General features: G+C 41.8%; 1 protein-coding gene across 1 annotated transcript; it reads right to left on the bottom strand.

Annotated features, from left to right (window-relative positions):
- Positions 1–2,363: 2,363 nt before the first annotated feature.
- Positions 2,364–14,667, bottom strand: LOC121580267. Its single transcript, XM_041895325.1, has 6 exons — positions 13,984–14,667; positions 13,293–13,412; positions 12,658–12,810; positions 7,920–8,011; positions 7,610–7,730; positions 2,364–3,147 (listed from the first exon to the last, which is right to left on the bottom strand). Exons 1-6 carry the CDS (start codon positions 14,545–14,547, stop codon positions 2,797–2,799), a joined length of 1,401 nt encoding a protein of 466 aa, XP_041751259.1. The 5' UTR covers positions 14,548–14,667; the 3' UTR covers positions 2,364–2,796.
- Positions 14,668–15,003: the final 336 nt, after the last annotated feature.

Raw genomic sequence — 15,003 nt, 5'->3', positions numbered from 1 at the left:
CAGATGTTCATTGGCAAACTTCAGACGGGCATGTATATGTGCTTTCTTGAGCAGCGGGACATTGCGGGCGCTGCAGGATTTCAGTCCTTCACGGCATAGTGTGTTACCAATTGTTTTCTTGGTGACTATGGTCCCAGCTGCCTTGAGATCACTGACAAGATCCTCCCGTGTAGTTCTGGGCTGATTCCTCACCGTTCTCATGATCATTGCAATTCCACGAGGTGAGATCTTGCATGGAGCCCCAGGCCGAGGGAGATTGACAGTTATTTTGTGTTTCTTCCATTTGCGAATAATCACACCAACTGTTGTCACCTTCTCACCAAGCTGCTTGGCGATGGTCTTGTAGTCCATTCCAGCCTTGTGTAGGTCTACAATCTTGTCCCTGACATCCTTGGAGAGCTCTTTGGTCTTGGCCATGGTGGAGAGTTTGGAATCTGATTGATTGATTGCTTCTGTGGACAGGTGTCTTTTATACAGGTAACAAACTGAGATTAGGAGCACTCCCTCTAAGAGTGTGCTCCTAATCTCAGCTCGTTACCTGTATAAAAGACACCTGGGAGCCAGAAATCTTTCTGATTGAGAGGGGGTCTAATACTTATTTCCCTCATGAAAATGCAAATCAATTCATAAAATCTTTGACATGCGTTTTTTTCTGGATTTTTTGTTTGTTATTCTGTCTCTCACTGTTCAAATAAACCTACCATTCAAATTATAGACTGATCATTTCTTTGTCAGTGGGCAAACGTACAAAATCAGCAGGGGATCAAATATTTTTTTCCCTCACTGTACATACCTGGATAGGGGCGCATGAGATTACCATGGAGGGGGAAAGCAGCATCTCCAACAAACACATGCAGGACTGTGGTTGTGGTGCCAGGCAGGTATTGAGGTGGTGGCAACTCGAGCTTCCCCTCGAGGAGACGAGACCCAAAGGTGCCCTCCTGAAACACTCCTTCATCGCTTTGCCGTCCGTATGCCCCCACGTTTACCATGGTGAAATGATAGTGGCCATCACATACTCCAAGAAGCACTATGGAGTCTGTGCCCTTGTAATTGAAATAATCACTACCCGCTGAAGGAGGTGCCTTGACCTGGACGTGCGGCCCATCAATACAAGCAAGGCAATTTGGAAGGTTCCACACCCTCCAGAATTAGTTTACGATGTCTTTTCACTGGTAACCTTTAGGAAAGCAGACGAACTCGCTCCTCGGGTCTGTCCAAAGGGCTTTGCAAACCTCAGAGAGAATCGCAGACACCGTGGAGGAACATAGCTTGTAGCTTGCAGCCACACTATCCTGAGAACTCCCAGAAGCGAGGATCCGAAGGGTCACCGCCAAACGCTCGGACACATCCACCGAAGTACTATGGGTATTCACATGTTTGATGTACGGGGCAAGGCGCTGGATGAGATCGTCGAATCGGTTAGGAGACATCCTGAAGTACCGAAAGTGCATCTCCTCATTAATGCCACACATTTTCTGCACAAGTAGGATTTCTTGCTGTCTGGTTATATTAAGAGGTCGCACTGACCATCTTCTCCTGCATTTTCTGCGGTTCCTCTTTCTCCGCTCCAACATAAGACACAGCAACTCTTCCTCCTCTTCATCGATAAGTGTCTCTTCATCATATGTTGCCTTTTTGTAATGTTGTGTTGTTTGTATTGTATCACCCCTATCCTCTTCTTCTACAGATATTCAGAAATGTTCTGCTGAATTGTACATTGATCGTATATGCTGCCACCTATTGTATTGGATGCGTATGCTAATCTCCGCTCCGTAACGTTGTTACAAATTCTACTGTGTATAATGTTAAATGTAACCCTGCCTTGTTATAAAGTCTACTGTGTATAGTGTAAAATGTAACCCTGCCTTACATAAAGGCTACATAATTAATAATTGCAGAAGAGCACTGTAATCAGATTAACAAATTATAGGTTTTATGACATAACATTTCAATACTTTTCTACATTGAAACCTGTATGTCTTGTTTATTTTTAAAAGTCCAATGCTTAACATTGTGTGTGTGTGTGTGTGTGTGTGTGTGTGTGTGTGTGTGTGTGTGTGTGTATAGAATGAAATATATGTTTAAAGACATTGTAACCATTGTTTGCATAATGCTGAGCCCTGCAATAGTAGTTGACTAAACTACAGAGTATGTTGTCCATTGAAGTTGTCTCTTTTGATATCAGATTCAGAATGAACGATAACAAGGTTTTTGGGAGTTTGAAGGGGTTTGATTCACCTTAGGCCAGGAGTGGCTGCAATTGGCCCTGTTTGTTTACGTTTACTTTATTTACAAACATTGGAGTAAAACAAGCTTATATTTTGTGTTCTGATGGGGTACGGCAGTTGAACTAAGCTCATGAGACATTTATATGTTATATTCTTCAAGAATCAATGGGTCCAAAAATGTATTTTTCTGTAGCAACTAAGGATTGTCCCTTTAATCAGAGACACGTGTTACAGTCAACATGACTGCTTGTCATTACAGTAGAAAATTAATGCTTACAGTTGGAGGGAAAATCTCCAACCCAAATGTAGTATCCAGGCAACCAATACACAGAATGCTCTTAAGAATTTTTTCCTAAAGCCAAACAGATCAGAGCGGTACACAGTACTAGTAGATTGGAGAATGAATCTGCTTGTGACCGTGTATCTAACTATCAGCTCAATGTATCTCTCCCAGTAAGAATCCACAGTTAGAAAGATTGATAAAGTAGCTACCAGTATATACATAGATACATGTATGTGTCGTGTCCCTCCCTTAAATGCATATGATGTTGTGTATGATGTGTTATTATAAGTCTATGGTATGAAACCCCTCCTCCAGTCTGCTGCTGCACGTCGACCGCGATGCCTGCAATGCCTGCTCTGCATCCTGGTCACCATGACGACCCACCTTCCCCATTTTCAGCCTATCCCTCCAGGTGACAGGGGTACATTGGGGGGTGGGAGAGGGGGAAGGGACGGGGGTACTAACGGGAACCTGTCCAGGGGTGTAGGTCAAGGGGGTAGAGACTGGCCTCTGGATGGGGGGTCTGTTGGTCCTCCTCAGCAGCCCCAGACGGGAGGGCTTCCTCTGGGCTTGTTCTGCTGCCTGCTGCTGCTGGCTCTGGAGCTGTTGCTGGAGGATCATCTGGACATCGTCCTAATAAAGATACGTTTTTTATTAATCTCATCATGGTATTCCAGTATTGCAATTGTATTTATATTGTTTATCTTTTTCTGCCCACTGCTGCAACTTCTACCCCTTAGACACCAAACTTGGTACAACTTGGTATATATTCTGACTACTTGGGCAGTGCACCATTGTCTTTCTAGTTCAATCTGACCTAGGATCAGCTATGTACCCTAATTCACAAATGGTTATGATCAGGAGAAAGAATAAGCCAGCTGTTGCTAGATCAGTGGTCTACTGTCACCAAGAGGGTAATATATGTAATATAATGTTCTATTGCACCACTAGAGGGAGCTGGTCTCTCACAAGATGACCCCTGAGGCCCCAGTCTCAATTACTACAGTATCATGCCAGGACACCAGCTGGTGATATTACAGTGTAAATAATGTATGTGTATTTCATACCTATGCAGGGCCGGACACAGTCAAATTTTACAATAATTATATTTTGTTTGTTTTTACTCCTGAACTTCCTCCGATCATTTTCATGATGCCCATCTGGTTTGCTTCTATATGCCATATTTTTCTAACTGTGCTCTTTCACAAAAGCTCTCAACATATAACCTATATACTTATTATGGACACAGTATGCTTTACATTACTTATCTTGTTGTTATTAGTTGTTGTTATTAGTCCCATCCTTCAGCTCCATTCAACACCTCCCATCTATCTCTTAACACCATCCATATATTTTTCAACTGTACTGTGATGTTTTACAAAAGTTCTGAACATTTCTATTCTCATTGTTTATACAGATCGTAAATTGAAAATAAACAATTTTGCTAAAAGTATTATTATATTATTGATCGATTGACTATGGCTTTTCAGATCACACAGTAGTGCTATCTGCAGGTTTAGCTCCAGGTAAATATTGCAATTGTTTAGCCATTCCTGGACCTTTGTCCAAAAACAAGCTACAAATGGACAGTACCAAAACAAATGATCTAATGATTCTGTCTCTTCGCAGCAAAATCTTCAGAGCTAGGAAGATTGTATCCCCCATATAAATAACATTCTATTGGTAGCAAGAATTGTATATAATAATTTAAATTGAAAGATTTTAAGTTTTGAATCCGGCGTCGTTTTGCGTATCAGTTCATAAACACTATGCCATGGAATCGGTATGTCAAAAATCTCTTCCCAACTATTTTGCAATCTATATGGGACGGCTGTCAATCCTTTGGTCCTTAAATGAAACTGGTATACCTTTTTATTTATCACAATTTTCTTTAACCAATTATGTTCTTTAATGCAAGGCCGACAGACAAGTTCCTTACTTTTTCCCTCTTCCACTTTCCTCTTCCATTTTTGCGGTAATGCTGCAATTATTTGGTTGTAATTTTGGGTAGAGCAGACATTTCCATATGCATGTGTGACATAACTCACAATTTTATTTTATCAATTAGTATATTTGAGTTTAACCACAATATTTGTTGCAATATTTGTTCAGTCATTTCTGGACGATTAAATTGAAATTGCAACCGACTTTCTATGGCTTGTTTTAGAAATAGTGATATTTGGGAGATTATTTCCTTTTCAAATAACTTAAAGTGAGAGGTTGTAATCTGAATAAAGGGAAAAAAGGCCATTCTTGAACATTGGGTGAGACAATCTTACTAATTTGCTAGAGACCCAGTTCGGATTTAAGTATAACTTTTGTATGACTGAAGCTTTTAGTGATAAGTCTAATGCTTTAATATTTAATAATTTCTGTCCTCCGAATTCATATTCATTATATAAATAGGCCCATTTAATTTTGACTGGCTTGCCGTTCCAAATAAAATGGAATATTATTTTCTCATATAATTTAAAAAACTGTTCACTAGGCATAGGCAATACCATAAGCAAATAGGTAAACTGGGATAATACTAAAGAGTTAATCAGGGTGATTTTTCGACAAATTGACAGGTATTTACCTTTCCATGGTAGCAAGATCTTATCTATTTTTGCTAACTTTCTATTAACATTTATTGGAGTGAGATCATTTATTTCATTTGGGATATGTATTCCGAGTATATCCACATCACCATCAGACCATTTTATTGGTAAACTACATGGTAATGTAAAATTTTTTTAGTGATCCAATACGTAATATACTACATTTATTAATCCAGAGAGATTAGAAAATGTATCTAGATCCTCTATGAGGCTGTGGAGGGATTCAAGTTGTGGATTTAAAAGAAAACATGAATCATCAGCACATCTTTGTTTTCAAGCCCTGGATTTCTAATCCTCTGATATTATTATTCGATCTGATTTTAATAGCTAACTTCTCGATGGCCATAATAAATAGACATGCCGATAGTGGACAACCTTGTTTCACTCCTCTTGACAGTTTAAAACTCTCTGAGAAATAGCCATTATTTACTATTTTACACCTAGGGTTACTATACATGATTTTAACCAAATGTATAAGAGATTGTCCAACATTGAAATGCTCCAGGCATTTATATATAAACCCCAGTCGTACTTTATCAAATGCCTTTTCGAAGTCTGCTATGAATAGCAGGCGTGGTTTCCCAGATTTTTCATAGTGTTCTATTGTTTCCAGTACTTGCCTTATATTATCTCCAATGTATCGCCCATGTAAAAAACCTGTCTGATTAGAATGAATAATGTCCGACAATACCTTTTTAATTCTATGCGCTATACATTTTGCTAGAATTTTTGCATCATAACACTGAAGTGTAAGGGGCCTCCAATTTATATTTTCCACTTGTATCCTGTTTCAGTAATAATGAAATCAGACCTTCTTCTTGAGTGTCTGATAATCTACCATTTACATAGGAGTGGTTAAAACATGCTAATAACGGTCCTCTGAGTATATCAAAAAAGGTTTGGTATACCTCAACTGGTATGCCATCCAACCCTGGAGTTTTCCCGGACTTAAAGTCTTTAATTGTATCCAGAAGTTCCTCCTCTGTAATTTCACCTTCACATGAGTCTTTCTGTATGGCTGTTAATTTTACATTATCAATAGAAAAAAATCTCTACAATTTGCTTCAGTTAGAGGAGATGGAGGCGACTGAAACGAAAACATATGCTTAAAGTACTTTGTTTCTTCCTTCAAATTATCATTTGGTGAATCATGGGTGACTCCGTCATTTGTAACCAGTTTCAGTAAATTATTTTTGGTAGCATTCCTATGTTGAAGATTAAAAAATAATTTGGTGCATTTTTCCCCATATTCCATCCAGTTTGCTGTATTTGTATAATATATTACACTTGATCTTTCTTGAATAAGTTTCTCCATTTCTTTTTGTTTCTCTAATTTATTCTGAGCCTCTATGTTACAGTTTTTATTGCTATCTATCTGTTCTGTTAGACCTTCTATTGCCTTTGTAAGTGTGGACTCTTTTGACATAAAATGCTTTTGTTTTCGAGATGAGTACTGAATTGCATGGCCTCTAAAGGCACATTTAAAGGTGTCCCATACAATAAGGGGATTTGATGTACCTATGTTATGTCGGGAAAAAAAACAGTTATAAATTCCTCTGTCCTAGTTAAAAACAAGTTATCATCCAATAGGCTTTGATAAAATTTCCAATATCCTCGCCCACGTGGAAATTCAGTAAGAGTAATGTATATGCCAATTATATGATGGTCCGACCGCATTCTGTCCCCTATCAACACTTTTTAAACTTTTGGTGCCAACAAGAATGACATAAGAAAGAAGTCAAGACAACTAGCTTAATTGAGTCTCCGCCATGTATATCTCACTAGATCAGGATATTTAAGCCTCCATATATCTACTAGTTCTAATGTATCCATGACATTCACGATTTCCTTAAGAGCACGAGGGTGATTGTTTGTAGTGTGATTTACTTTACGGTCCATTGAGCTATTTAAAACGGTATTATAATCTCCCACCATAATAATAGAGTCTTGAATTGCTTGCAGAGTTGATAATTTATTATATATATTTTCAAAGAAGTGTGGATCATCATTATTTGGTCCGTAGTGTGTAGTTCCTGTATTTAGCTACACCACTACATGGCAAAAAAGCAATTAACTACTGAAAACACTCCCAATATTAGAATTGTGTTGAACTACCACCAAGCTACTACAAAATGTTATTCAATTACTCATTTAACTAAATGTAGTTTACCCCAACACTGGTGTTAAACCATGGGTAATTTGCTATTGGCCCCTGATTAGTCAGAGCTTGTTTTCCACAGTAACACCTCTCCCCAGCTGAGCTTATATGTTCCCACTGTATGTCTCAGACATATCCCTTTTTCCTTCCCATAGACTGTGACGCTCTCTCTCTCTCTACTCTCTCTCTCTGCACTCTATCTGTCTCTCCCTTCCTCCCTCTCCTTCTCCCTCTCTCCCTCTCTCCCCTCCTCCCTCATCCTTTCCCTCTTCCCTTGTCCATCTCCCTCCCTCTGTCTCTCCCTCTCCCCCACCCCTCCCTCTATCTCTCTCAGTACCTTCCAGGTCTCTAGTTCCAGAGCGAGCTCCAGTCGTTTCTGCACGGCCTCCAGCAGCTGGTTGTTAAGTAACATCATCTCTGTCTTACTGTGGAGAAGCTCCGCCTCCATGGCCTTCTTCCTGTACAACAGGAAGTCGAATAAAACAAAATATCAATGTTATTCTTCTACAGACGAGCGGCATTGACAACTCTCTTTGCCGTGGTGTGTGTGTGTGTGTGTGCGGTGTGTGCGTGTGTGTGTGTTAGTGTGTGAGCCATGTGTGTCTGCATGTGTATTTGTGTGTGTGTGTGTGTGTGTGTATACTCACTTCTCCATGGCATCATCTCTGTCACGTAGTGCCTGTTGTAGAACAGCACTGTCATCGACACCGTTTTCTCTCTGACCCCCGGACTTGGAATCCTTGGTAAACAAAGGAAAGAGTGGTTGGGAAAGAAAGGAAGTTTGTTTTATTGACATTCATAGGTGTCATTGACATAAAATAATGTTTCTTGCAGTGCCGGTCGGTGCCGTTTAAGATGAGCATGGCCTTATTTCTATTACAGCATATTGGATGACTCATTTATTTTCCATTCACCCAGTTCAATGTAACATTGATAGGTTTAGGCTACTACATGATACTCACATTTTCCCTATACCCATCATGAGGTTGCTACAACCTAGCCTATGAATGAAAGTTTACAACGCAGGTGCACACAGGACGAGATAAATATTTTAGGTGACAGTGACACATGGACAGACAGTGACACATTCAATACCACCTTGGGCACTCTTGCCTGCATCTAGCTGATATAGGGTGTAATCATTATTCCAACAGTTGCAAACGAGAGTTGGACAAATGCAGGTATGTTTATCCCCATTTTGTTCCGTTTGCTTCCGTTTAAGAAACGGTTTTCATAGTAGCCACGTTGTATTCCTTCTCTCATCTTTGAGCTCTCCTCCCCTCACCTCTTCCCTTAATTTGTTGACTTCAATGCACAACACATCAGCTGTATGTGACCAGGCGAAAAAAACATTCCAAAACAAACCATATCATAACCGCTACACACAGCCTACATTGTTGTCACCATATTAGCTAAAGTAACATCATAGTCAGAACCCCACCTGTTTTGGGCCCCACCTGTTTTGCATGTTATTTTGGCATTAATACATGTCACATATCAGTTTGCAAACAATGTAAAAAAAACAAAAAAACATTGCCGCATACAAACATGGTCTCAATTTCGCTTTCTTGAGTCAGGCAGCTCCAAACTGCAGGTATTTCAGCCTAGCTCAATGCTTTCTGTGGTGGTGGGGCAGCCAGTGGAAAATACAGAGCGTAGGGGTTGGTAATGTTCTCTAGTTGCGCCGTGATCGGCTCAGTGTTCTGTCACTCATGGGGACACTGTGTCACTGCAAACTCTATGGGGAACTCGGGCCTCTTTCAAGAGCTTCGACCTGAAGATCACTAACGTCATAATTCAACCTTGTTTTTTTCAGAGTTCCCAGTTGTCTTGAAAACACCATAAATCCAGAGAATGCCAGACTTTGATGACAAAGTTTGATGACAAAATTTGCCCACGAAGTACCGCCGCGCCACCTTCCTGTTCAAGTGAGCACAACAAGGTGAGTCCTTGTATGCTGCTGCATAAATGATGTAATATGCCAGGGAGATATGTATACTGTAGCTAAGAAAGTAATATTAAGTGCATGTTGTGTAGTAAGCTGTTAGTAGCCAATGTGCCTCACCCTAATAATTTGATCACTTTTCCACGCATAATTTAGCCTACTCTTCTGACTTGGTGGTGCATATGTAGCCTATAACCTGTTTTAGAGAAATGTCATCATTGAATATTGTAAGAGCTTTCATTGTCTGCTTATATGCCCCCTTTTTCTGACTTGGTGTACAGGGAGAATACTGTAAGAACGGCCCATTTTCTGAATGATGTCGCTGTACATTTCTAAAGTGCTGAACAAATAGTTATATTGACTACATCCGTCCTAGCTCGCACATTAATGTCTTAATCAAATCACGGATTGCCTCTTATCAGCTTGTCGTCACCTTATGCCATAGTTTGTACATCTCAATTGTCAGTAGAAACCACATTTGTTTAAGCAAGTCAGCCATATCAGCTATGTTTTTTTAAAAGGCAGTAAATTAGGCTGAATTAACTGTTTTGCTGCCAGACAAGGCCCCGCTGATAGCCAGGTGTAGCAGTGGTAAGATGTTTGGACTGCTGTTGGGACAGCTTTATGTAGGCCCTAACAGTTTGTGGGCACCGTTTGTCACCGTTATAGTCCAATTAATGTATTGTTTAGTGTTGTGTAGTGGCTTTGCTGGCATGTATCCCCAAAAATTTTCGGGAGTTTGCTCCACCAGGATTTACACGCTAAAATCACCACTGATTACAGTGTAAAGTAAGTAAGCAGTTTAGCAGTTACATTGGCGGGCCCCGGTGGCAATAAATTAGTCAAACCAAACGCTAACTTTGACATGCAAGAGTTCCAGTGTTGTGTTGGATAGTCATAGCCAGCATAGCATCCCTCTGTTTGAGCAGGGTGTTTCAGTAGGCTAAACAAGCTAGCGGGCATTTGCTAGCTAAGTAAGTGAACTGAAAGTGAAAAAAATGAATGAATCTTCAAAACTGTTGAATTATTGTATTTCTCTCTCTTTCAGTCAACTACTCACCGCATTTTATGCACTGCAGTGCTAGCTAGCTGTAGCTTATGCTTTCAGTACTAGTTTAATTCTCTGATCCTTCATTCTCTGATTGGTTGGATAACATGTCAGTTCATGCTGCAAGAGCTCTGATAGATTGGAAATTGTCATTATTATTGTGTAAGTCTATGGAAGGGGGTGAGAACCATGAGCCTCCTAGGTTTTGTATTGAAGTCAGTGTACCCAGAGGAGGACGGATGCTAGCTGTCCTCCGGCTACGCTATGGTGCTACCCTACAGAGTGCTGTTGAGGCTACTGTATACCTTCATTGCAAAACAGTGTGTTTTAATCAATTATTTGGTGACGTGAATACAGTGAGGGAAAAAAGTATTTGATCCCCTGCTGATTTTGTATATTTGCCCACTGACAAAGACATGATCAGTCTATAATTGTAATGGTAGGTTTCTTTGAACAGTGAGAGACAGAATAACAACAACAAAATCCAGAAAAACGTATGTCAAAAATTTTATAAATTAATTTGCATTTTAATGAGGGAAATAAGTATTTGACCCCTCTGCAAAACATGACTTACTACTTGGTGGCAAAACCCTTGTTGGCAATCACAGAGGTCAGACGTTTCTTGTAGTTGGCCACCAGGTTTGCACACATCTCAGGAGGGATTTTGTCCCACTCCTCTTTGCAGATCTTCTCCAAGTCATTAAGGTTTCGAGGCTGACGTTTGGCAACTCGAACCTTCAGCTCCCTCCACAGATTTTCTATGGGATTAAGGTCTGGAGACTGGCTAGGCCACTCCAGGACCTTAATGTGCTTCTTCTTGAGCCACTCCTTTGTTGACTTGGCCGTGTGTTTTGGGTAGTTGTCATGCTGGAATACCCATCCACGACCCATTTTCAATGCCCTGGCTGAGGGAAGGAGGTTCTCACCCAAGATTTGACATTACATGGCCCTGTCCATCGTCCCTTTGATGCGGTGAAGTTGTCCTGTCCCCTTAGCAGAAAAACACCCCCAAAGTATAACGTTTCCACCTCCATGTTTGACGGTGGGGATGGTGTTCTTGTGGTCATAGGCAGCATTCCTCCTCCTCCAAACACGGCGAGTTGAGTTGATGCCAAAGAGCTCGATTTTGGTCTCATCTGACCACAACACTTTCACCCAGTTCTCCTCTGAATCATTCAGATGTTCATTGGTAAACTTCAGACGGGCCTGTATATGTGCTTTCTTGAGCAGGGGGACCTTGCGGGCGCTGCAGGATTTCAGTCCTTCACGGCGTAATGTGTTACCAATTGTTTTCTTGGTGACTATGGTCCCAGCTGCATTGAGATCACTGACAAGATCCTCCCGTGTAGTTCTGGGCTGATTCCTTGCCGTTCTCATGATCATTGCAACTCCATGAGGTGAGATCTTGCATGGAGCCCCAGGCCGAAGGAGATTGACAGTTATTTTGTGTTTCTTCCATTTGCGAATAATCGCACCAACTGCTGTCACCTTCTCACCAAGCTGCTTGGCGATGGTCTTGTAGCCCATTCCAGCCTTGTGTAGGTCTACAATCTTGTCCCTGACATCCTTGGAGAGCTCTTTGGTCTTGGCCATGGTGGAGAGTTTGGAATCTGATTGATTGATTGATCCCTTTAAGAGTGTGCTCCTAATCTCAGCTCGTTACCTGTATAAAAGACACCTGGGACCCAGAAATCTTTCTGATTGAGAGGGGGTCAAATACTTATTTCCCTCATTAAAATGCAAATCAATTCATAACATTTTTGACATGTGTTTTTCTGGATTATTTTGTTGTTATTCTCTCTCACTGTCTCTCACTGTTCAAATAAACCTACCATTAAAGTTATAGACTGATCATTTCTTTGTCAGTGGGCAAACGTACAAAATCAGCAGGGGATCAAATACTTTTTTCCCTCACTGTATATTTAGTATAGTTTTATGTAAAAATGAATTTCACTGAGGAGGATGGTCCTCCCCTTCCTTCTCTGAGGAGCCTCCACTGGTTTCTTGGTATTGATGATATACATGCGTTTAACAATCCTTAATGTCTTGTCTTGTAGACATACCCTCAGCAGTTATTCTGCCTAAATTGTTTGCTGATACATTCTGATAGGATTTAAGCTCACCTGAGACTATATGAGTGCAAGCCTGGGTCACATGTACTAAGACCAAATATATATTTTGAAATCCCAAAATGTTAATAGATGTTCTTGTTTTGACAATCAGGTAGCACCTCCTCAAAATGTTTGTGCCATTAAACCATGACACCCTATTTGGGTCTACTGAATATGTCCTTAAGGACCATGGTCTGAGCTCACCTGTACCGTGTGGCTGAGACTTGAGAGCTACTTTAGACTCACCTGTACTGTGCGGCTGAGAGGTAGTTAAAACTAACCTGTGCTGTGTGGTTCAGTGCTAGATTGCGGGCTACGTTCTGCAGCAGAACCAGTGCTGTATCCAGACTGTTCTCCTGACCAGAGGGTTCTACTGGGCTGGACTCTGTCAGAGGAAGCAACAACCTCAGAATGGACTGAACCTCCTCTGTAACCTGGAGAGAGATAGGGGTAGCGAGGGGGGGAGTGAGAATGGTAGCGAGAGGGTAAGAGCAAGGGGGTTGAGTGAAAGAGAGAGATAGAGAGAGAGAGGGGGGAGGGGGGATGGGTGGGTGGGAGAGAGAGAGAAGAGGGGCGTAAAGAGGGAGAGAGCGAAAGAGGGGAAAGAAAGTTCAACATACACACAGACTTCTAAAGGTGATGTGCTCCACAGAAACCAAAAGGACTAATTTCTTGTGTGCAGTAAGTAATACTCCATTCTCACACAGTTATCAGCATACTCCGTTCAAGCCCCATTGTTGTGTGCTTCTTGTTGTTCTTCAACCTCTATACATCACACTGTTTTTGTTTTGTGTTTCAACGATTGTATGACCAGGCCTTATGCCTTTGAAAGGATCTTTGAAATATCTGGTTCTACTTGAATGCTCTGAATGCTTGTCTGTATTTGTGTGTGTGCGTGTGTGTTTGTGTGCGTTACCCTCTCTCTGTGCTGACTCCAACCCAGTCCCTCTCTGTTCTCCTGTAGTTTGTCCACCTGAGCCTTCAGCCTCAGACTGCGCTTCCGAGACAGCTCCACCTCGCGACGCACCTCCTTCAACTGAACACACAGAAGTAAGTTTGTAAAGAAACACGTTAATCAACTTCCTACAAGAATTCCCCTTTTCACTTCAACTAGACATACACAGACACAGTGTTACATGCAAACACACACACACACACATATACAAACCACCTTCGAGGCAGTACCTTTAACCATGCATGCACGCACACACACACATAGACACACACATGCACATGCACACAACCTTTCCCTCAAAAAAACACAGTGTCATGAAAAACTCGGACACAGTGGTAAACAGAAACCTAATCCAGATTCCTGGATGATGAGAGAAATAGCACACGCACACATTTCTCACTCTCTCTCTGTCTCTCTCTCTCTCTCTCTCTCTCTCTCTGTCTTTCTCTCTCTCTCTGTCTTTCTCTCTCTCTGTCTTTCTCTCTCTCTCTGTCTTTCTCTCTCTGTCTTTCTCTCTCTCTCTCTGTCTTTCTCTCTCTCTCTGTCTTTCTCTCTCTGTCTCTCTCTCTCTCTCTCTCTCTCTCTCTCTCTCTCTCTCTCTCTCTCTCTCTCTCTCTCTCTCTCTCTCTCTCTCTCTCTCTCTCTCTCTCACCGTGTCTGAGACTGGTCCTACTGTTCTGCGTCTGCTGAGTGGTCGTCCACTCCTGATGAGGTCGGGTAAGATTCCATCTATGTAGCTCCGTCTGGAAGTGCTCCTATCCTCACGGACCGCATCAGAACCGTCTCCTTCTCCCTCACTGACCACAGTCAAACCCTCTGGACCGTCATTCGCTACGGTCAAACTTTCTCTGACCACGGTCAGCTCACCAGACCCATCAGGACCAGCATCTTCTATGGTTAGAAACGGCATCGAACAGTCACTGATCATAGACATGGTCAACAGTTCAGGACCGTTGTCCCCCTCTTCAGTCAGGGGAGTCAACCCTTCTGTTACCACATCCTCTTGCTCTAGTTTGGTCGTGGTCGAGCTTGAATCTTCCTGTGTTTGTGATACATCTCTCATTATTGTAGACCGTGTGGTTGAACCACCCCTGACCGTGTCAGGCCGCTGTGGTCCATCTTCCAGGGTGTCCAGGGAGTAGCAGAGGCGTTCCATGGCAGTGAACCGTGGTCTCAGTCTCTTGTTTAGGAAGGAGAAAGCCATAGGGTCTCCCATGGTCTAACACAGTGGCCACCACCACCAAACAGCAAACCAACAAGAGAGGAGAGTTATAGAGAAAGAATGGAAGAGGAGCTCACAATCTCACTGGGACATCAAAAACTGACTGCCAGTGAGAAGAGGATATGACAGAGTGAGAAAAAAAGAGGAAGAGAGAAAAATAACCGTGGGGGTGGGGGGTGGGGGGGAACACACAGAATGTCTAACAACTTGTTTTTCCTGATCTTTGAGGGACATGAATAGGACAAACACATGTTATGGGTGATGATGTCATTGTGTGGTGTCAGAAGAGGCTGCACCCTCACCTTACTTTCGTCAACTTGTGTTTTAATTGCTACAGTGACGGTGTAGCCTGGATATGGATATATCAACAGGGCTTGAGGGAAGTGGCCCTTTGATGCCTTAACATGAACACAATCAGACACAAATTACAGATATGATGTACAACATCTA

This window comes from Coregonus clupeaformis, chromosome 13, assembly GCF_020615455.1.
Source record: "Coregonus clupeaformis isolate EN_2021a chromosome 13, ASM2061545v1, whole genome shotgun sequence".
Lineage (NCBI taxonomy): Eukaryota > Metazoa > Chordata > Actinopteri > Salmoniformes > Salmonidae > Coregonus > Coregonus clupeaformis.
This window is presented reverse-complemented; position numbering and strand designations above follow the sequence as displayed.

What these genes read in the sequence shown, in the direction of transcription:
- LOC121580267 (XM_041895325.1), bottom strand. Translation starts at nt 14,547, where the DNA reads ATGGGAGACCCTATGGCTTTCTCCTTCCTAAACAAGAGACTGAGACCA. An exon ending in GGAGTCAGCACAGAGAGAGG is followed by an intron (nt 12,811 to 13,292) that starts GTAACGCACACA and finishes ATCTCTCTCCAG; the next exon opens with GTTACAGAGGAGGTTCAGTC. An exon ending in CACTGAACCACACAGCACAG is followed by an intron (nt 8,012 to 12,657) that starts GTTAGTTTTAAC and finishes TTGTTTACCAAG; the next exon opens with GATTCCAAGTCCGGGGGTCA.